At 54.0% G+C, this 22,112-nt stretch overlaps 2 protein-coding genes across 8 annotated transcripts in view; both read left to right on the forward strand.

Moving 5' to 3' along the window:
• The window catches only part of ASAP3 (ArfGAP with SH3 domain, ankyrin repeat and PH domain 3), a 49,376-nt gene extending 32,117 nt beyond the window's left edge, over nucleotides 1-17,259 (forward strand). The window contains exons 6-26 of one of the 4 annotated variants that reach the window (XR_012031739.1): nucleotides 5,059-5,170; nucleotides 5,362-5,447; nucleotides 5,881-5,956; nucleotides 6,117-6,203; nucleotides 6,384-6,493; nucleotides 7,567-7,636; nucleotides 7,961-8,048; nucleotides 9,256-9,304; nucleotides 9,436-9,626; nucleotides 9,715-9,848; nucleotides 10,054-10,148; nucleotides 10,384-10,561; nucleotides 11,491-11,576; nucleotides 11,748-11,863; nucleotides 12,652-12,719; nucleotides 12,814-12,921; nucleotides 13,057-13,252; nucleotides 14,092-14,299; nucleotides 14,860-14,951; nucleotides 15,898-16,449; nucleotides 16,848-16,888. Coding sequence is in view for 3 of the 4 variants with exons in the window: in XM_072827850.1 (XP_072683951.1) it covers nucleotides 5,059-5,170; nucleotides 5,362-5,447; nucleotides 5,881-5,956; nucleotides 6,117-6,203; nucleotides 6,384-6,493; nucleotides 7,567-7,636; nucleotides 7,961-8,048; nucleotides 9,256-9,304; nucleotides 9,436-9,626; nucleotides 9,715-9,848; nucleotides 10,054-10,148; nucleotides 10,384-10,561; nucleotides 11,491-11,576; nucleotides 11,748-11,863; nucleotides 12,652-12,719; nucleotides 12,814-12,921; nucleotides 13,057-13,252; nucleotides 14,092-14,299; nucleotides 14,860-14,951; nucleotides 16,848-16,978 (2,281 nt within the window). In the remaining variant the exon portion in view is untranslated. Of the gene's footprint in view, nucleotides 1-5,058; nucleotides 5,171-5,361; nucleotides 5,448-5,880; nucleotides 5,957-6,116; nucleotides 6,204-6,383; nucleotides 6,494-7,566; nucleotides 7,637-7,960; nucleotides 8,049-9,255; nucleotides 9,305-9,435; nucleotides 9,627-9,714; nucleotides 9,849-10,053; nucleotides 10,149-10,383; nucleotides 10,562-11,490; nucleotides 11,577-11,747; nucleotides 11,864-12,651; nucleotides 12,720-12,797; nucleotides 12,922-13,056; nucleotides 13,253-14,091; nucleotides 14,300-14,859; nucleotides 14,952-15,897 lie in introns of those variants that run through there. The other 3 variants (XM_072827852.1, XM_072827850.1, XM_072827853.1) reach the window with 3 other exon arrangements.
• A 2,643-nt stretch (nucleotides 17,260-19,902) lies between these two features.
• Nucleotides 19,903-22,112, forward strand: part of TCEA3 (transcription elongation factor A3) — a 43,138-nt gene continuing 40,928 nt past the window's right edge. For 2 of the 4 annotated variants that reach the window (XM_072827859.1, XM_072827863.1), the window contains exon 1: nucleotides 20,319-20,480. In XM_072827859.1, coding sequence (XP_072683960.1) covers nucleotides 20,412-20,480 — 69 coding nt within the window. In that variant the 5' untranslated portion in view covers nucleotides 20,319-20,411. Of the gene's footprint in view, nucleotides 19,996-20,318; nucleotides 20,481-22,112 lie in introns of those variants that run through there. The other 2 variants (XM_072827862.1, XM_072827861.1) reach the window with 2 other exon arrangements.

Raw genomic sequence — 22,112 nt, forward strand, 5'->3', positions numbered from 1 at the left:
AGGTGTCTGTGTACACTCCTTTTTATGAGGGCTTCAGAGATAGCTAGTTGTTGGCGAGCCCTGGGTTACTGTGTCATTTCTACCTCATTCTTACCAAACCAGACTGGACAGCACCTGGAAGGCCCCAGAATAGCATCTGTCGGATACCACCAGGAGTCTCACTTCCTGGTTGCTCGTAGAAGAGGGGGTATCCCCTTTCTACCTGGAGCTGCTAAGAAAGGCATCCCAGGCCCTATGCAGGGGCCTAGTTTTTCTAGGCTGTTCCATGGGCAGGTCTGTTTCCTCATCTGAAAAATGGGGCCAGCAATAGCTTGTAGGGTTATGTGGAGATGAAATAAGCACAACGCCTCTTCAGCCCCTGGCACTGCAGGTCAACAAGTATTTATTCATCATCTTTCTGAGCCAGAACTGAGACCAGGATAGCACAGCAAGGGGCCAGGAGGCAGGAGCCTAAGCCTCTGCTCCTCACATCCCCCTGACCAGATGGGGACAATCCTCCTGACCCTAGGACAATCCATCACTTCCCTTCTCTGGGTCTCAGCTTCATCTTGTGTAAAACAATCTCTGATTGTGACCTTATCAGAAAATACGCTGCAGGGGGTTGAGTGAAACAGGTGATACGGATTAAAGAGTACACTTATAGGGCGCCTGGGGGGGCTCAGTCTGTTCAGCGACTGTCTCTTGGTTTCGGCTCAGGCGGTGAACTCAAGGTTGTGGGATCGAGCCCCAACTGGGGCTCCGTGTGGGGCTCTGCACTCAGTGGGAAGTTTGCTTCAGATTCTTTCCCTCTCCCTTCCCTCTCCTCCCACTCATACTCAATGCACTCTCTCAAATAAGTCAATAAATCACTTACTGTGATGAGCACTGAGCAATGTACAGAATTGTTGAACCACTATACTGTACACCTGAAACTAATATAACACCATCTGTTAACTATGCTGGAATTAAATTTTTTAAAATATATTTCTTATTTATTTATTTATGATAGACAAAGAGAGAGAGAGAGAGAGGCAGAGACACAGGAGGAGGGAGAAGCAGGCTGCATGCAGGGAGCCCGACGTGGGACTCGATCCTGGGACTCCAGGATCGCACCCTGGGCCAAAGGCAGGCGCTAAACCGCTGAGCCACCCAGGGATCCCCTGGAATTAAATTTTAAAAATTAAATAAATACATTTTGAAAGAAAGAAAAAGACACCATGCCTGTCACCAGCTGGAGGAGCCAGGCAGGGAAGGATGGATGGAGCAAATCTGAGGCACAGTTTTGGTTACTAGTGCCGTCCCTGAGGCCATAGCATCAGCATCAGACAGACCTGGATTCAAATCTTAGCTGTAGCACTTAACAGCTGAGCGATTTGTGACTTGTCCCAGCCTCAGGCTTCTCAGCTGTAAAATGGGGTTTTACATGGTTCCTGCCTCATGGGGTTATCACTTTAATACGTGAGGGGTTTGGTGGAGCACCCAGCACAATGTTAGTGCTTAAAAATAATAATTAGTCATAATGGCAGCTGATACTTATACTTACCTAAGAGCTTCCTTTTTTCTGGGAACTGTGATGAGCTCTTTACATCTGTTACCAGATTTACTTCCCTTGACTGGGAAAGGTGCTATTATTTTCTCCAATTTATAGGAAAGAAGTAAGGGGAAAAAGCACCACCACAATCCCTACCTTAGTGGATCCTGCTGGTTTGTAAGCAAGGAGAGGTGGGTCGATAAATGATGAAAATACAAAGTGATGGTGCCGTAGGTACAGTATCAGCACTGGGGTGGCAGAAAAGACAGGTAATTTTGTTGAGGTGCAGGGAAGGGTGGTTGGAGGAGGCATCGCAGGAGAGGCGGTTCCAGGTGTCAGCTTGGCAGGTGCAGGGTTCATTTGATTCCTTTCCTCTCCCACCGTCCTCCTCACTGACCCCCTCACTCCCCATCTGAATACTAGGCTGTTCCCAGTGTCCCCTTCTCCATTTTTCTTAGTCTCCTCAGTAACTAGCATTTCCCTACTTCTTGCTCACTATTCATTTTACTCCTCTTGCGGCAACTCCCTTCAAAGGAAATAAAATATCTCCAACATTTGAAATGTTCATAAAATACTGGTGAAACTTTGAGGGCAGAGAGGGAATAGGAGTTGCTCTTTTTGGGCCAGGGTGTGAGCGAATAAAAAGCATTCCCCAGCTAGTAGTATGAGGTGGCAGGTCATTTCAGGGGAATGTCAGACTTGGGAGGGTGAATCTCTGTAGATTACCTTAGCTGAGGCTGAGGGACAGAGCTATGGTAATTCATGGAACCATGCATGGTACTTTACAGCTTGTCTTCATCCTTAGTTAACTAGCTTCTGTCCTTTAATCTCCACTAGAGCCTATTCCAAAAAAATTTAAATAAATAAGGAAGCATCCTATGCTTAAAAAAAAACATTATTGAAAGGAATCATCAGAGGTGCCTGGGTGGTTCAGTCCATTGAGCATCTGCCTTCAGCTCAGGTCACAATCTCAGGGTCCTGGGATCAAGCCCCACATTGGGTTCCCTGCTCAGTGAGGAGCCTGCTTTTCCCTCTCCCTCTGCTGTTCCCCTTGCTTGCGTGCTTGCTTGCTCTCTCTCTCAAATGAATAAATAAAATCTTAAAAAAAAAAAAAGAAAGGAATTACCAGTGGTTATTACCAGAATCATCTATATCATTAGCATCATCATAATCCAGCTGTTTTGAGGGCTGACCATATGCCGGGGACTGTACCATGCATTACACCATCTGAGAACAAGGCATTATTTGTCTCATTTCTGACATGGGAGAACTGAAGCTTAGAAAGTTTATAAAGGCTAAGTGAGAGAGCTGCCATTCAAACCCAGACTATGCATTTCTACCCACTGTACCATACTGTGTTTCCTTTTTATCCATTTACTCTGGAGCAGATGTCTTTTTTATTATTTATTTATTTACTTACTTATTTATTTTTAGATGTCTTTTTAAAAAATATATTTTATTTATTTATTCATGACAGACACAGAGAGAGAGAGAGAGGCAGAGACACAGGCAGAGGGAGAAGCAGGCTACACACAGGGAGCCCAATGCGGGACTCGATCCTGGGACTAGAGGATCATGCCCTGGGCTGAAGGCAGGCACTAAACTGCTGAGCCACCCAGGGACCCCCTGGAGCCAGATGTCTTTCAATGTTAGTACATATAGAGCTTCCTTGTCCTTTTTTAACAGTTGCATAGTATTCCTCTAGCTGGCCATAGCATAATTATTTAACTACTTCCTACTAATAGATGTCTAGCTTAGTTTTCCTTTTTTACTATTGAAAGCTAGGGTAGCAACATATATGGGAGATTCCCCTGCCCCTTCCAGCCGCTTTGCCTGCTCTGTCTCCCGCGCTCCCTAGCAAGCTGCCAAGCTCACTGCTGACATGCTGCAGGCCTAGCCATCACCACTCTGCTGCTCATCTTCAGATCCCACAGAAAGCATCTGTTGTGACCCCCAGGCCCAGTGCGCAGGGTCAGTCCCCACCTCAACTTTTCCACTACCCTGTTACAGTCTCCCCTCTCAGGATATGATAAAGCCTTAGGGAAATGAAAAGTAGCCACTCTTAAGGAGTTTTTTTCTAGAAAACCTATAGAACTGCACGCTAAAGCAGTGGTTCTCACTCAGGGGTGATTTTGCACCCCCACCTCACCCCCAGGAGACATTTCTGGCTGTCACAACTAGAAGATGCTACTGGCAGCTTGTGGGTAGAGGTCAGGGATACTGCTAAACATCCTACATCCACAGAATTATCTACACCCACATCAAAGAATTATCTGGTCAAAGTTTCTTTAGTTCCATGGTTGAGAAACTACTCTATGGATCTCCAGGGACAGATTCTGCATATAAACACTATCCTGGAGGCCAGATCTCGGTAAGGCCTGGAACTTTAAAGCCAAAATAAACTATGCCTAGGCCACTGCTTCCCCAGTTTACAGATGGAAAAACTAGGGCCTAGAGGGACCTATGATAATAATAGCTGTACGATCTTCTGTGTGCTAAGTCTTTTGCATCCTCTGTCTCATCTGGGTACTGATTAGGATCCCCACATTTTGCAGATGAGGAGACAGGTTCAGAGAGGGGAAGTGATGCTTGTAATGTATCCCACAGCTGTCTTTGCTCAGGGCTGGCACCTACTTGAAAGCAAAACTGATAAGCAAGACATCTTCACGGAGGAGTTGCGGTTACATGTGCCCAGCCCCAGATGTGGAAACGCTTTCCTGGCTGAGAGTGGGTGGTATGATGGGTGTGGGATTTCCAGGAAATCATTTATGCACAGATCCACCCATCCCCGAAGAAAACGGCCAACCCTTGAGATCTGTGGGGGGAAGGCCCAGGTTACTTTTAGCTACAAGCACGGGAGGCATCTTCATTTACAAAGAAAAGAACAAGGGTTTCCTAAGCTTTAAATGGGAAGCTCTGTGGCTCAAATATGAAGTATGAAGGCACTTCGTGATCCTTTAAATCACGTGGTCCTAAATCCCTTCCAGCAAAATCATACTGGTCACCCCCAAACCCACCTGGTCCTCACCTAAACCCATCACTTCCTGCATTAAAACCTTCAACTCCTGCCCATTGCCCTTGGGAACCCTGACATGATCCGAATCAGGCCCTGCCTTATCTGGTGCCTCTCTGTACCTCCCCTGGAACCACTTTCTCCCCACGTCCACTCCCGAGCCCTGATGCCTCCTGCCTCAAGCTCTCACACAGTCTGAAGCTTCTGGCTTCCTCCAGGCGGCTTCTCAGGCTTCAGATCTCACCTCCAGCCGCACTTCCTGAGCAGCCCGATGAGGTCAGATCCCCATTTTAGTCTCCCCTTGCCCTCTCCAAGGCTGTGATTTGATTTGCGTCTTTCTCTACCACCAGCTTGGGGACTCCTGGATCATCCTCCTTGTTCACCCTCGTTCCCCAGCCCTGCCATATACACCGCTGGCATACAGAGGGCCCCCTCACTCTCGTGTGCTTGTGGCAGAAGGGAGCACAGAGAGGTGGTGGGACGTGAAAGGGGCTATAGCGAGAGTTGTACAGGCCTCTCTTTCCTTGGGGCCTAGGGCCAAGCTGGAGAAGGAGAGGGACCGGGCCCGGGTGACAGGAGGGAGCCTTGGGGAGGTGGCCCAGGACACGCAGAGAGAGCGGCGCGTCTTTCAGCTGCACATGTGTGAGGTAAGGGGTGCTGCAGGGGTGAGGGTGGGGTAGGATGTGTCTGTCTTCCCCGCCTGAGCCCCCAGGGGTCCAGTCACAGGTCCTGGCCAAGAGAGACATCACTAAGGTTCAGTGGTGGCGAAGAAGTTCAGTGATGGTGGCCCCTTGCCACTGCTGCTCACATTGCACCCTTGGCCCTGCTCTTTCCTCAGTATCTGCTGAGAGCCGGCGAGAGCCAGATGAAGCAGGGTCCCGATTTCCTGCAGAGCCTCATCAAGTTCTTCCACGCTCAGCACAAGTAGGTTTCTTCTCTGTCCGCACCCCCATTTCACCCCTTAACCCTTCAGGCAACGCAAAACGAAGCCCGTCCCCAGGCCCTTGAGGACTCTGTGTGTCCGTGCCTTGTTGGTTATGCTCTCTAGTGGGGGCTCACCATGTATCAGGCACTAAGTGCTTTACACATTTGCTCCTGCTCCATCCCCAGCAACCCTGTGAATGGGTAGTGTTATTATCTCTGTATATCCTCAGATAACTGAGGCTCAGATTTACTAACATCACACAGCTTGTCAGTGAGATCTGGACCCAGACGACTTGGCTCCAGAGAGCCGGCTCCTGGCTGGCAGGGGAGACTGCCCCCAGGTGCCCTGTGATCCTTGGAGCACCTCCTCCCACACTTCCTGCTTCTCTCATGCTCACCCTTTTCATCCCTTGTTTGGCCTCATACCTCTTAGCTTTTTCCAAGATGGCTGGAAGGCTGCTCAGAGCCTGTCCCCCTTCATCGAGAAGCTGGCAGCCTCTGTACATGCAGTAAGTTGGGCCTCACCCTTGGGCACCTGGTCAAGCCCCTGTCTTTCCAGGAGAATCTGTGGGTGTGGAGGGGCTGGCTGCCACCCTGCTAGTCTTGGTCTGGGCTGTGCACCTAGCACACCTGCCAGCTGATAGTGGGGCCCTGCCCTCTTTTGCACAGCTGCGTCAAGCCCAGGAGGAGGAGCTACAGAAGCTGACCCAGCTCCGGGACTCCCTCCGAGGGACACTGCAGCTTGAGAGCAGAGAGGTCAGCTCTTGAATCATCCCCAAATGAATACCTTCTCCCAAGGCCCACCGTGGAGGGGGGGAGAGAAGGAAGACCCCACTTCAAAGGTCCCTTGAGAAGTGTCCTCGAGAAAGACCCCTGCAGAATAAGGCTCTTCCCACCCAGATGCCCTAAGGTCTCCTTTGCCTATCCGAGGAACAGGAGAACCTGAGCCGGAAGAACTCAGGAGGTGGCTACAGCATCCATCAGCACCAAGGCAACAAGCAGTTTGGCACAGAGAAGGTGGGCTTTCTGTACAAGAAGAGTGATGGGTAAGTGACTCAGGGAGCTTGAGTAACTTGCCCAAAGCCACACAGCCAGTAAGTGACAGTTGGTGGAGCTGCCCAATGGGACTGTTCTCATCATTTGCATAGACTGAGGGTTCCAGGACCCTCCGCTCTGGCAATGCAAAACCATCAGAGTCCTAGGCACATGAGCTTCTGCTAGAAGTCACCATTGTTCCTAATATGAAAAAGAAAAGTGGCAGATGTCACTTACTGAGCACTTGTCATGCCCTAGACCTTCTCCAGGCCCTTACCCTTAACCTCTATAATATACTGAGTATGCCTGGAATATGAAAGTGTTGACTGTGCCTTGCTCCCTGGTTTAAAAAAAATCAGCGTATAGGGGATCCCTGGGTGGCTCAGTGGTTTAGTGCCTGCCTTCTGCCCAGGGCGTGATCCTGGAATCCTGGGATCAAGTCTTGCATCTGGCTCCCTGCATGGAGCCTGCTTCTCCCCTGCCTGTGCCTCTGCCTATCTCTCTCTGTGTCTCTCATGAATAAATAAATAAAATCTTAAAAAAAAAATCAGCGTGTGAAATGCAAAGGCTCCATGGGATGTGTTCAAGTTTCTACTTACTAATCAGTTTTTAATCAGAGGAGAATAGCTTTGTCATACTAATTAGTATTTACCTCTTACAGAGATATTTAGTAGCTTTGGATTGTGCGTTTGCTAATTTTATTTTTGGGGTCTCAATATTTATCTTGCTTTATACTTAATCATAATGCATGTGTTGTGGTAAAGAGTCTGATCCTCCTTTCAGACTAAGAGTTCCCTAAGGTTGGGAGCTGTGTCTCCTTATCAGACTAGAAGCTCTCAGAGGGCCAGTGTCACATGGTCCCCTTTAGAATAAAGATTTCCAGAGAGTGGGGGTATGTTTCCCTCCATCAGAAGGGAGCCCCAGAAAGTGAGGGGTGTAGGGGTTAGGAGATGGAAGAGGTGAATAAGTGTGGCTAGAGGTCATACAGGAGGGGCTGAGGAACTGGTCCAGGACTCTGTTTTCTGATACAGGGGAATTAGGTGTGACCCTTGGGTCAGTGTCTCTCTATCCCTCTGGGCTCTAGAATTCGAAGAGTCTGGCAGAAAAGGAAGTGTGGAGTCAAGTATGGCTGCCTGACCATCTCACACAGCACGGTGAGGCCTGGAGGGGTGGGGGTCTCAGGATACGATCAATGGGTCCTCTCTTCACTTCTGAACAAACAAGTGTCAAACCCCCTCTCTAGCCCTGGCCCCCAAACCTGAATCCAGGTTGCTGCAGACCCCCAACGGGAGGAAGGATAGGACTCAAAGCTCCCAACCTAGTCTTGGCCCACACCCCACATCCATGAGGTGCTGGGAGAGGGGAGATATGAACTGGAACAGGACTATTATGCCCATTTAACCGATTGGGAAATGGAAGCCGAAGAGTCTAGGAGATCCAGAGAGTAATGTGGATTTTCTGTCCTCAAATTCCCACAGATAAACCGGCCCCCAGTGAAGCTGACCCTGCTGACGTGCCAAGTGAGGCCAAACCCTGAGGAGAAAAAGTGCTTTGACCTGGTGACCCGTGAGTAGTCCCTGTTTCCTCCCCCACAACTACCCAGAGCTTCTCTAAGAGACCTATTAGCTCCTGGGAGGCTTCAGTTAGGGACCTTTGTCTAATTCCACATGTGTTTATCAAATAGCTGCCACTGCAGGCATCAGATACCTTATTAGGCCCTGGACACTCTTTTTTATTTTTAAAGATTTTATTTATTTATTCATGAGACAGAGAGAGAGGCAGAGACACAGGCAGAGGGAGAAGCAGGCTCCATGCAGGGAGCCCGACATGGGACTCGATCCTGGGTCTCCAGGATCCCGCGCTGGGCTGAAGGCAGCACTAAACCGCTGAGCCAAAAAAAAAGAAAAAAAACACTAAGCCACCCAGGCTGCCCAGGACACTCTTTTTAGAGGCTTCACTCCACATCCCATTAAACATTACAATGTACCTACATCCCACATAATATATGATTAATTCTGTAAAGTAGATATGAATGGATTATTTCTTCCAAATTTTCACTCTTCATCCTTTGGAGGCTTTTATGCTAGGCTTTACGTGGGGCCAGTGCAGGCCAAGAAAGACCTAGATCTCATCCTCGGGGAGGTCTCTCTGGCAGGGATGTGATGTGGGAACTCAGAACTGTAAAATGATGGGGAGCATCCAGAAGGTGCAGATATAGCACTGTCAAAGATAAGGGAGGGTAAGGCCTGCCCTGCTGTGGGGAATTGGGAAAGGCTGCTTAGAGAGCATTTGAGTGGAGCCTTGAAGGACACAGAATGCAGTTTAGGGGAGGACATTTCAGGACAGGATTGGCATGATGAAAGGCATGGAAGCAGGAGAGTGGGTCTGACCAGCACAACAGTCTGGCAGCCGGTACAGATTGGGCGGGGGGGAGTTGGAGAGCGGGGAGACCAGACAGGAGGCTGAGGACTCAAATGGGGTGGTAGCAGTAGGTTCAGAGGATAGCCTGACTCTAAGGTAGGTGGGGTCCTGTGCTCTGGGAGACCTCCCTAGACGCTGGGACAGAGGGCGTTGTTGGGATCCTCCTTTAGAGGTGACTTCTGAGAAACTGCCCATGCTGCCAGCCACTACCCTGCCAGCCATCACCCTCCCCACTCCCAGCTAGGCGCAGCCTGCCTCCGCAGGCACAAAAAGCTCCACCTGGACCCAGCGGTTTGGGTGAGGGCTCCTTGGGCCCAGGGCATCCACAGGATTTCTCCCCTTCTCCCCACAGACAACAGGACCTACCACTTCCAGGCAGAGGATGAACATGAGTGTGAGGCGTGAGTGACCCCCTCCCGCCCCCCGCATGGCCTGCTTGGGGGTGGGGTCAGGGGAGTACTAACTACCCCTAGCCTCGGGGGACCCCACCCCTGCGGGTATCACTCCCATGTCACCCTGCGTCCCCCTCTAGGTGGGTGTCAGTGCTACAGAACAGCAAGGATGAGGCCTTGAGCAGTGCCTTCCTCGGGGAGCCCAGCGGCGGCCCAGGACCCTGGGGGGGCGCCGGGCTGGACGGGGAGCCCCAGGACCTCACGAAGCTGCTCATCGCGGAGGTGAAAAGCAGACCCGGGAATGGCCAGTGCTGCGACTGCGGGGCTGCAGGTGGGCCGTCGGGGCGGGGAGGGGGGGAGGGGGCAGCGGAGGGGAGGGCCCCCCACCTCCAGGCACGAGTTGGGCTCTAACCTTGCAGACCCCACGTGGCTCAGCACCAACCTGGGCGTGCTCACCTGCATCCAGTGCTCGGGCGTCCACCGCGAGCTGGGCGTGCGCTTCTCGCGCATGCAGTCCCTCACCTTGGACCTGCTCGGCCCCTCCGAGCTGTTGGTGAGGGCGGGGCGGGGCCAGGGGAGGGGGCGGGGCCCGGGGAGGGGAGGGCCCGGGAGGGGCGGGGCTTGGGCCGACGGGCTCCGCCCCGGGGGTTGTGGGTCCTGTGGATCCGGGATGCCCTCGGGTGGGTGGGGAGGCTCGGGGCTCCAAGGGGGCGCTGTCCTAACCGCCGGCCTTACCCCCACCTCTCCCGCGACCCCAGCTGGCCTTGAACATCGGAAACACGCGCTTCAATGAGATCATGGAGGCCCAGCTGCCCGCACGCGGCGGCCCTAAACCCTCAGCGGAGAGTGACATGTAAGGGGACTCCCAGGTTGGGGGGAAGGGGGGCGTCCTGGCTGGGAATTCTGCTTCCTCAGGTCCATAGTCTCCGGAGGGTTCTGGACCAGAAGTCTGGGGAGAAGGGAGCCACACATCGGGAGGGGTCCAGGACATGGATGGTGGAAAGGAGACCCGGAGCTCCTGTGGGGTGGTTCCAGGGGTCGCTGGATGGAAACGGCCCTTGCCCTGAGATGGTGGTTGACTTCTGCAGGAACACACGCAGGGATTACATCGTGGCCAAGTACGTGGAACACAGGTTTGCGCGCCGGTCCACACCCGAGCCCCAGAGACTCCGGATGGCCATTTGCAACCGGGACCTCCTGTCCGTGCTGGAGGCCTTCGCTAACGGGCAGGACTTCGGACAGCTGCTGCCTGGGCCCGAGGGGCAGGTGAGGACCACCCCCAAGGGCCACTTACACCCCACCGACTTTCTACTCCCCAGTCCTCTTTGGGTCCAGGTGTCCCTCCGCCCTGGCCCGCCTCTGACATCTGCTTAAACCCCACCCCTCAGAGGGGTAACCAGGTCAGAGCACTTCAGTCAGACAGGCCGGGGCCAGAGTCCTGGCTGCGTGATCTAGGCAGGTTACTTAACTTCTCTGAGTCTCAGTTTCTCAACTGTGAAATGAGTTAATGATAGCACCCACAGGGTTGGAGTGAGAATGAAGTCGTGTGTATAAAGGGCCAAGCACATATTATGTGTGCAAGAAATGTTCATATCTTTCTTCTTGACTAGCCTTGGAAACGGGTAAGGGTAAGTCAGATTAGATCAGGGAACGCTATTGCATTGGTGATTCTAGTAACAAACATCACATGAGCGGGGGATGGGGGTAGGAGGGGAAGGGTATCAGAGATGTTTGAAAGGTTGAATTGACAGGAGTTGCTCACTGTAGATGAAAATTGATGTCCTGCCTTGGAGCTGTCTGTCTGATATCTTGGTGGGGCTGTCCAGTGGGCAGGGAGGGGCAGCACTTAGGTGAGGTAAGAATTTGGAACAGCCTGCAAATGAGTGATAGCTGAAAGCATGAGGTTAGCTGAGCTCTGGGTGGGAGAGCTTGAGAAAGAAGCACAGAGAGAGAAAGCCTAGTTTGGGAGGCACCTATTACTGGGGCGAGAGGAGACGGGGCCGCTGAAGGAAGCAGTGAAGCAATGGTCTCTCACCCTCGTCCCAAACATGAGGTACCAGCCCTGCAGTCTCTTCTCTTGGGGCCCTAGCAGCTTTATATCTGGAGGTGTCAGGGGCAGCCAGAGTTCAAGAGGATAGTGCTGGGCTGCAGGCAGGTGAACTGGGGGAAATTCAGAGGTCTGGACGTGTACCCAGGCACCTGGAGAGCTCGCCCTGCACTTGGCTGTCAGAATCGCCAGCCAGGCCTCCCTGCCCCTGGTGGACTTCATCATCCAAAATGGGTGAGAACCTCCCTGCCCATCTGCCCACCTCCTCACCCACCTCCTTATCCTCCCCCTCTCCCCCGTCCCTTTGTCTTCTCCCCAGTCCTTCCCCCTCCCTCTTTTTTCCCCTGACTTTGACCCCTTCCCCTGTCCATTCCCCCTCCTTCCTCCCTGACCCCCCACCCACAGAGGTCACCTGGATGCCAAGGCTGCAGACGGCCACAGCGCTCTGCACTATGCTGCTCTCTACAACCAGCCTGACTGCCTCAAGCTGCTGTTGAAAGGGAGAGCTGCGATTGGCACAGGTGGGTGGCCACCCACTCCACAAGACTCCCATCCCTACTGCCCCTGGTGGGAACTTCCTGCCTTCTTCCCAGACTGAGAGCCCTGGTAACAGGCATGGACTTTGCGGACAGACTTGGGTTCTAATCCTGGCTTGCCTCTGACTACCTCTGTGGCCCTGGGATTTGTCCACTCACCTCTTGAACCTCATGTATAAAATGGGTATAATATGACCTAGTAGACCTGCTGAGAAGATAAACATTCCTGAAAGTACCTAACCAAATAAATACTAGCTGAACTCAAATAATAGTGATAATGACAGCCACTACTTACTGGTTAACATGTGCCTTGTAACGCACCAGGTGCTCTACACATGGTAACTCATTTAATCCTCACAGCAGGGACGCCTGGGTGGCTCAGTGGTTGAGCATCTGCCTTCGGCTCAGGTCATAATCCTGAGGTCCTGGGATCGAGTCCCGCATTGGGCTCCCCATGGGGAGCCTACTTTTCCCGCTGCCTGTGTCTCTGCCTCTCTCTCTGTGTCTCTCATTAAAAGATAAATAAAAATCTAAAAAACAAAACAAAACAAAAAACCCTCACAGCAATGTCATCAGAAAGTTACAAGTATTACATTCATTTTATAGATAAGAAAATCACGGCCCAGGGAGGCTTAGTAACTTGCCCAAGTTCGTACAGCCAGGAAGTAGCAGAAGCAAGATTCAAACACAATCTGATTCCAGAGGCCCATCTTAACCTCTAAGCTATAATGCCTTTTGACCCTGACCATGACCCTTGACTTTACCCCTCACAGTGAACGAGGCAGGAGAGACAGCTCTGGACATAGCCAGGAAGAAGCAACACAAGGAGTGTGAGGAGCTGGTGAGGTCTAGGAAAGGAGGGGAAGCCCCTGACCCTTCCTCTCTCTCTGCTGAGCCCCTGACCCTCTGAACTGCCAAGGCTTTGTTATTGGCAGCTGGAGCAGGCCCAGGCTGGAACCCTCGCCTTCCCTCTGCACGTGGACTACTCTTGGGGAATCTCCACCGAGCCTGGCTCTGACAGCGAGGAGGATGAGGAAGAGAAGGTGGGTCCCCACCCCGTCTCTTGGGCCTTCGTTAGACAGCAGACAGAAAGAGCCAGACTGGACCTGGTGGGGAGGGGAGTAGGGCTGAATTAGAGGAACCAGATTGTCCTTTCTTCCATACTTTTGACTCTGCAGCGCTGCTCCCTGAAGCCCCCAGCCCAGGCCCGCTGGGCCAGTGGGAGGATCGACCTCAGCAACAAGACCTATGAGACCATCGCCAGCCTGGGACTAGCTGCCCCTCAGAGCCAGAGTGAGGTCGGCCCTCCACCTTTGCCGGTCAAAAACCTTTCTCGAACCATGGTCCATGGGCGTGCAGGACACGCCACTGGAGGTATGGTTGGCTGCCCAGAAAAATGCTCAGCATGCCATTCCTGAGGGACTGCTAGGTGCCAGTGCACTAAGAGGGCATGTGATAGTCCGTGCTACCCTCCTACCCTCACAATCACTTGTCAGGTCGAGGTTATCCTCCTTATGGGTAAAGGAACAGAGATGTCAAGTAACGTGTCCAAGATCCCATAGCTAATAAGTCCCCGATGTGGGAATCAAACCCAGATCTGTCTTATTCTAAATTCCTCAATGCTTTACTTAAATAAAGAGTGAAGGATTTATTGACTGTCCACTGTGTCTCTAGTATTTTGGGGATGACTGAGACACAGTCTAGTGGGGGAAATAAAAGCTGGAGTGCGATTCATTACAATATTCGACATAATGGTATAGAATGTAAATCCCACTCAACCTTCCCTAAAAAAAGAGTGTAAATCTCAAAAGGACAGGAACCTGAGTGTTCTGTTGACTAGTATTTCTCCTGCACCTAGTACAGCGCCTACCTGGCTGTCTCAAGAACTATTCATTGAATGAACAGGCTGGTTGTGGGAGCTCAAGAGAGGGAGGGGCATGTCCTATTGGGACTGACGGGTGGTTGAGGAAGGCATCCTGTCAGGGTAGCACCTGAGCTGAGCTGAGGGATGAACAGAGGAGTCCGAACTGGGGAGCATGGGGAGCAGAAGCAAGATAGTGCATCAGTGTGGCCTGGCTCTCAGAGCAAATGAGACAGAAGCATGGTGGGGAGACGTTGGCAGGGACACCAGACAGGTGGGTGAAATGGGGAGTGGGGGGCAGCCGTGTTGGATAGTAAGAGATAAAGACAGGCTTTGTCACTTTTGATTCCAGATCGTTCTGAAGTCCCCAGCCTGAGCTCAGAGCCCTCTGGGGCCCTTGAGAGCCTAGGCAGTCCACCCTGCACCACTTCCAACCTCACAAGCCCCGTGGAAGCTGCGGGTCCAGGCCAAACCCCATCCAGCTCTGAGGAGGGCCCCTCCCGACCCAGCCTGACATCTGGAACCACCCCTGCAGAGATGTACCCCCCAGTCAGGTTCAGGTGAGAGCCCAGCTATGCAACTGAGCAAGTTTCCAGACCCCTCTGTACATCATTTATTTCCCCACCTGTAAATGGTGCCTGCCTAAAGACTGGGACACCTCCCAGCTCAGAGGCCCATGACCAAGGCAATATGCTAGCCCTTAGTAGAGGGTGAATGGACCCTTTGCTTTCACACACCTGCCCCCTGAGTCTGGCCTGGAAAGCTGGGAAGGAGCCTGGGACCCAGACCGCTGCAGATGGAATAGAGAAGGCCCAGTCCTGCCCATGGAGCTTCCAGAGGTCCTCGGTGGAATCTTGGCTGTGTCCCTTCTCCAGCCCACGATCCAGTCCTCCCTGCCCTGCAAAGAACCCTTTCAATTTGGAGCTTGGGGAGTAGATACAAGAAAGCTCCAGAGCCCTCAGGAGGCTAGTTCCAGGCCTCTGCAGCCTGTAATGGACCCAGCTAGGAGCCTGGAGGACTCTCTACCCACCTGTCTTAGGCCCCAGCCTATATCTGAGCTCTTTCTCCCCCTCTCTAAGAGGCTGGCATGAGGTCACCTTGGCCTTTCCCTGCCTTCCAGCTCCGAGAGCACTCGTTCCTATCGGCGGGGTGGGCTGGAGCCTGGAAGATCGTCCCTCAACCAGGCAGCCTCTGCCCAGAAGGAGCATGCCGGTATGAGCTCTGGGACTGTGGTTTGAGGGGTGGTGGCAGGACCCATAGGAGGCAAGAGTTAGTCAACAGTAGGTGGTTGGGGTAGAGGACCTCTCCCTGTGACTGGGGTACATATGAGGCCAGGTGGCCACAGTTTGGCCAGTCCCTGTCCTGGTGTACCCCCTTCCCACTCCAGCCCAGGACTCATGAAGCTGGAGAGAGCCCAGGTCCTGAGGGACGGCAGAGGTGATGAGGCCCGAGCTCTGGATAACAGGGGAGGTTAGCAAACCTGTGTCAGCCAGGCTGGTGGCTCACTGCCCTGCAGATGAGGTGGGATTAGGGCAGCCTGTACCGGCCCATGGTTTGCCTAACTGTCCCGTTGATTAGGAGTCTCCTGGAATCCTCTCACGCTGCCAGCCCCCAGGCATAGAGATGTGACAGGGACGAGGCAAGAGCTGTCACCCTTAACCTGACTGAATCACGAAGTATCTCACAGTTACCCACAGTTAGTTGAGGAACCGGGGAGTGGGCACAGGACAGAGCCAGCGTGGCTGAGAATGAAACTCCTGCTCCGTGTTCCCCTGGGGTCCCTCAGGGGTGGCTGTGGTTGTCTGCTCTGGGAGTGGGAGACAGCAGGGCCAGGAGTTGGGTATCTCTGAGGAATTGGTCATCTTCACTCCATCAAAGTCAGGCACCAGACACCGATCTGTGTCTACAACCAGGTACCATCGCCCAGCATTTAGTAGATACTGGTCGTTCAGATGGGTGTGATAAGAAGAGCTCGGGCTGTAGGAGGTAGGGGCCTCAGAAAAGTGGCTTGGCTTCTTCAAGCGTCAGTTTCATTGTCTGTTAAATGGGGATGATTTCATGAATCTATCATAGGACAGTGATGGAACTGAGGGAGATAAACAGCTGGTGTATAATACAGGCACTCAGAAAATGTCAGTCTTCATTCTTCTCTCCACAGGCTGGCTCCACTGAAGGAGAGGGCCCAAGGATGGGGGTTTTCCTGGAAACTCTGTGCAGCTTTTACAAGACTAGCTCCTTGCTGGCCCTTACATGCCTGAACTACCCCCATGTTGGATCCCAATGTTCAGAGCTGGGACTTGAGCCCACAGGACCGGGGAACTGAAGTGTCTGTTCCCTTGGGTCTTGCTCTGTCTGTCCCTTGTGCATCTGGGGCTGGCCTTCCTCCCTGCCATGGGCCTACGCCCCCTGCAAGGATTTGGGATCCTTCCAAGTTAGGCCTGATGGCAGCTCTTCCTCTCTATCCCGTCACCACCCAGGGAGCCCTACGGCTGGGTCGGAGTGCTCTTGAGCTAGCTGTGGCTGCAGAACCCTCAGTCTCCTCAGACCAGAACTGTGTTTCTCCCATCAGTCTGGGGGCTACATAACAGTGGGACCAGCCCACCTTCATCATCCAGACCAGGGATTCTGGCCCCAAGGGACTGTCTTCTTGAACATCCATCGATCTAGTATTCCTTTACTGAGTTCCTCTCTATGTCCAGATGCCACATGAGTAAGATAAGGGTCTTACAGATGTGGTCCCTTGCTGGGACACTGATCCCAAAGGCTGGGCTTGGGAATGGGCAGGGCTGGATTCCAGGGAATGGTCCCAGGCCCAGGGGCAGACAGGTGATCAGCTGGCTTACACCGACGTGACATTACACCATCTACAGCTCACATCCATTCTGGTTGGCCAGTGCTCATGCGGTACTGGCTGTTAGGTAAACACTCAATAGCACTCCTTTCGAGGGACAGCACAGCCTTCCCGGGGACCTCTGTCCAATTCCCCAGCCAGGAAGTGTAGACTAGGAGTAACCCCTATTTGCCTACTCTCCTTGATGCAGCAGGAAGGAAAGGAATGGTCTGGGATGATTGATCTTCCCTTCTCTCTTTTTTCTTTGGTCAACTCAGGAGCCTTCCAGTCTTGGGGAAGGAAAGAGCTAAGAACGGAGGAAGGAGAAAATAAGAACAGGAGGGCAGGGACTGAAGGTTCTGCTTCCCAGTCCCAGAAGTGTCACCGTGACTTTCAGCCCCATATTTGAAAGCAGATACAGCTACGCCATCATCAGTCTCTAACACAGTTGTATGGGCACCGGGCGCTGGGCCCTGGCAGGGATGGGCCAGGCCAAACAGGAGAGGCCAGCGGGTGCCAATGGCCAACGAAGCAGTCTGGCCCTGGAGGCTGGGCTGTTTACCCTGGAGACCTGACTGGTCTGGGATCCCACAGGAGCAGGGCTGTCTGCTGGGCCCTCCAGTGTCTGGTTTTGCTCATCTCAGACTTGTTATTCCACACATCTCTAATAAAAGATTTTTTTAAATTAAATTCCAGTAGTTCCATTTGTGTGATCTGACGAACAATAGGGACTAGGTAGGAATCCTAGGGCCTGGAATTCTTTCTCTGGATCTACTAAGGAAGAGGGCGGGGTTTGCAGCAGTGCAAACAGTTTGTAACCTGGGGCAATTTTGCCCTGGGGGATGTTTGGCAATGCAGACTTTTTTTTTGGACCACTCCCAACTGGAAGGTGCTACTGGCATCTAGTGGCTAAAAGTCAGGGGTGCTGGTAACCATCCCATGGTACACAGGTCAGCCCCACAACACTGCATCATCCTATCCAGAATTCCAGACTGTTAACAGCGCCCAGGTGAAGAAGCACCAGTGCAGAGGAAATATGCTGTGGGGTGGGGGGGATGGGGAGACCAGCAGTTGAAGTCTGCCACAGTCCTTGTCTCAATTTGAGGTCCCCAGAGACAAAGATTTGGGGGCAAGTAGTTTATTATTTACAAAGTGATCCCAGGAACCATAATGAGGTAAGGACTGGAACAGTAGGTCAAAAAGCAATAGGGAGTGTGTTAATGAGAGGTTACTATACTGAACTAGGGTTTATCTTGGGGACCTTTGAGAGACGATGGATTAGAACATGTCTTCAGGGCGCCTGGCTGGCTCAGTCAATAGAACATGAGACTTGATCTCCGGGTTGTGAGTTCGAGCCCCACATTGGGTGTAGAAATTGCTTAAAAAAAAAAAAAACATATTTCTGAGTTGTCCCACTGAAAGTGACACTGGTCTCTCGCTAGCTGAGGGGTCTTTCCTGGGGGTGTTAATTCCCAAGCACCTCCAGCCTGCTCTGAAGCCCTCATTCCAAAACGTGGGAAGGTGATGCATCCAGGAACTGCCTGCTGTGACCTCTAAGAGAGGACGAGTAGACAGGGAATATGGTAGGTACCAACAGTGTCTGATACGGTTGAACTGTGCAACCCTGGGCTTCTCTGAGGCTCAGTCTTCCCATCTGTACAGTGGAGGGGTTGGTCTTTATGTTTACTTAGGGTCCTTTGAGTCTTGATGATGTAGATGTCTTGGCTTGTGCTGAGGTCATACAACTCAGGGTGGGAACTGTGTGGAAGTTTGAGAAAAATCAACTCTGTTTATTTTTTAAAATGGAATCTTGGAGCACCTGGCCGGCTCAGTCAGGAGTATGTGACTCTTGATCTCAGGGTTTTAAGTTTGAGCCCCACATTGGGTGAGGTTACTTGAAAATAAAATCTTGAAGAAGAAGAAGAAGAAGAAGAAGAAGAAGAAGAAGAAGAAGAAGAAGAAGAAGAAGAAGAAGAAGAAGAGGAGGAGGAGGAGGAGGAGGAGGAGGAGGAGGAGGAGGAGGAGGAGGAGGAGGAGGAGGAAGGAGGAGGAGGCAATCCTAAGTAACTGCAGACCGCTGTCCCTTCAACCCACCTGGGAGTTGCTCAAACTCCCATCCCAAACTGATAATCTAACCTCCTAAAAGTGGCCCCAATGCAGGTGTTGTCAGACCCCACTCATCTCTGGCTTTCTCCCCTATTTCCTCCCAAACCCACCTCAATGCTACAGCCCCACCAATATTTCAGTTCTTCTGACCCTGACACGCCAAGCACACTCCCATCCCTAAGCCTGGCACATTCAGAACTCCTGGAGGACTGTTTTGGTCCTCTGGATGCCCAGGGCTGGAACTGCTGGGCATGTAGTAGGTGCTCAATAAACATATGTCGAATGAATGTTCCTTCATCTCTTATGTGAACACTCCCTTCCTGCCCCCAATTCCCACCCTGCACTTCTGCCCAAAGTTTAAACTTCGTTTCTTCAGAGCAGATGACACCTCCACTGGTGCAGGTCCCCTCAGATGTGTCCTTAAGGTATCCTCATTTCTTTCTGACCCTCATCCCAGTTGTGATAATACAGAATTGATTGTGTCCAAATTTGCTTAGGTTTCCTCTTGCCCTTAGACTGCATCTCAAGCTTGCTGGGACTAGTCTGTCTTGTTTATCACTTGAACACTCAAAACGCATTTGTTTAATGAAAGAAAAAAAACCCCACCCCTTCCTACCATAGTCTCAGCAGCAGCAGTTAGAAGCCAGATGAGTGGTGATCCAGGCCGGGATGGAAAAAAAGTTCTCCCAGGAAAGTCTGGAGATGTCACGGAACACCCCAAGCAACAGCGCCCTACTGTGTACACGGCACTGATCACTTTTCACGCCTCCCCTGGGGGTCCCTAAGCGCGTCTCCCACTGAAAAGGATCATTTTGTGTTCATGAAGCTCACTAGTTCAGGACTCTTCCCAGGTCTGCCGGGGGCACGCTTGGAAGGTCGTTCTAGAGAAACACAGATGTGCGCACAGCCGTGGGGGGGGGGGGGGGGCACAATTCTGTTTGCTTCCTTTCACGGAAGATGACCCCTCCAAACCCAATCCCACTGGGGAGGTAGTAACCTGACCTTGAATAAATAACGGGCACCCATGCAGCTGGATCGGTATTTCGCAAAGTCTGGTGCATTAAGAATCTCCCAAACCCTCACTGCTCAGAAAGCAGTCCCAGGGGCAGCCCGGCCGGTCGCACTCGGAGCTTATTAGAAATACAAAACCTCCTCGCAACAAGCAAAATAGACGGAACCAGAGGGCCTGGAGCCACGTGTCCACAGGCCGTGTGCGCGGAGGAGCGAGCACCGGTGCAGCAGAGCTGGATTTAAGGACCGCGCACGAAACATGACCCGAGGGCACCGAGCAGCCCGCGCCGGGGCGCAGGACGGAGCTAGGTCCGCCGCTTCGAGCTGCGACGGTGCAAAGACGCGGGAGCCAGGACTCGTCCCGGGGCGCTGGGGGCCCCTCGGGCGCCAGGCTCCGGTGTCGGGCCCGCGGCGCCCCCGCAGCGCAGCCTCCCTTCGGCAGCAGGGCCGAGGCGGAGGGCCCCGTCTCGCGGCCTCGTCCCCCTGGGAGGCGGCCCGGCGGCGCGGGCAGACTTTGCCCGGGCGAGTCCTTGAGGTCTATATTTAGCGCCGTCACCCCTCCCCCTGCGGCCGCGAGGCGGGCGGGCCGCGGGGGTGTGGGAGGGCCCGGCCCCCGCCCCGGGCGTGTGCGTCCTGCGGGTTTGGGGCCCGCGCGGTCGCGCGCCCGCCGCCCTTGCGCTCCCGCGGCCCCGGGCCCCTCGGCCGGCCGGGCGTCGTGCGCCAGCATGGGCCAGGAAGAGGAGCTGCTGCGGATCGCCAGGAAGCTGGAGAAGATGGTGGCCAGGAAGAACTCGGTGAGGCCGCGGCGCTGGGGCCCCCGCCCCCGGAGGCGCGGCGCGTGCGAGCCGGAGTCCCGGGGGCGCGTGCTGGCCCGGCGCCCGGGAGGCGCGTGCGGGGCGCCGGGCCCGAGGGAGGCGCGGCTGGCGCAGGGCTCAGCGCCCCGGGGGCACTGCCGGGAGCCCCGGGGGGCGTGTGCGTGGCCCCGGGCGCCGGCCCCGTGGTGCGGGGCCCCAAACGGCGCTGGTGCACGCCCCTCTGGGAAAGAGGGGTCCAGGGGCCCCGGGCAGCTTATGCAGGGCCAGGCAAAGCGAGCGAAGAGCCGGGGGACCTGCGAAAGGACTTTGGAAGTCCCAGCACTCGAGGCGTGTGCAAAGTACCGGGAGTGGCGGCGACAGCGGGGCGGGGAGGGGGACGGCGGAGGGCGGGGGGGGGGGGGGATGGATTACAAAACCCCGGGTGGCCCGAGAAGGGGCAGAGGAACTTGAGCCGATGCGGGGTGCCGAGCCGCCTCTGTGCCTCTCACCCCACTAGTGGATCTGGGTCAGAGCCCCCCTTGTGACCGCGGGTCCCACAGCCTCCCAGCTGCGGGCGCCAGGAGCGGCTCTGCTCGCAGCTTTCCCTTAAGTTGGCCGCAGGGCGGGGCCCCGCGGGCGGGCGGGGGGGGGGCCCCGAACAGGTGCCGGGGCAGCCGCAGCGCCCTCGGGCCGCGGGGCGGGAGGGGCTGCGGGCCTGGGCTGCGGGGGCCCGCGGGAGGAGGAGCCCGACCCGAGGGGATCCCACGGCCCTACCTGCGGGGCCCTGGACTTGAAGTTAATGTTTGATCTTCACCGTGATCTTTGCCTCAAGCGGGCGGGCGGCCACGGAGTTGCCTGGCCAGAGCAAACTTGGCCTTGGGTCTCGGAGGGCCTGGGCACACCCGGGGAGGGAAGAGAGGAGAGCGTCGCCCTTGGGACTGCTCCCCCACCTCACCCTGGACCGGGGCCCTTCTCGTCCCACCATCCGTAGCCTCCGGCTGGAACAGGACCCGTCTTTCCAGCCCATTCTGCAAAAGAGATGGCCCCTAAGGGAGGTTTTAGACCAGGTTAGCACCAAGAATCACTAGAGCCCTGGAGTGTCCAGCAGCCCTAGAGCAGACACAGAGTTGGTGTCTGTATAAAGACCAGAGTCTACCAGCTTCCTCACCCTAAGAAGGAGATGAGATTATCTACCTCCTGGGAAGGAGTGTCTCTGCTTGGAGTGGTGAGGGTGGAAGAGATGGGAAGCCCTGGGGAGGACTGCACGGGTGCTTTCCGAGAGCTACAGAATGACACTTGGCTTTTGCACAGCCAGGCGGGACAGAGAAACCTGCGGGATGCTGGGAGCCCATCACCTTTACACGCCCAGCCTCCACCCACCCCACATTCCCAGATCCTCCAAAGCCAGTGAAACTGAGCCTGGAGTCAATGGGCACTTTCCCAACCAGGAGTCGTAGAGCTCAGCCCAGGTCTTCGGAGCTAAATTCCACATCACAGCCCTGTGCCTTGCTGACCCCAGGCTTGGGCCAGGAGATTCTAGGCTAAGGGGTGGGGGGGTGAGGGGGTACAGGGACACCTGAGGAAAGGCAGCTTGGGGGATTTAGAGCTCCGACTGAAGAGGAGGAGACCTGC

Source organism: Canis lupus, chromosome 5 (assembly GCF_048164855.1).
Source record: "Canis lupus baileyi chromosome 5, mCanLup2.hap1, whole genome shotgun sequence".
NCBI lineage: Eukaryota > Metazoa > Chordata > Mammalia > Carnivora > Canidae > Canis > Canis lupus.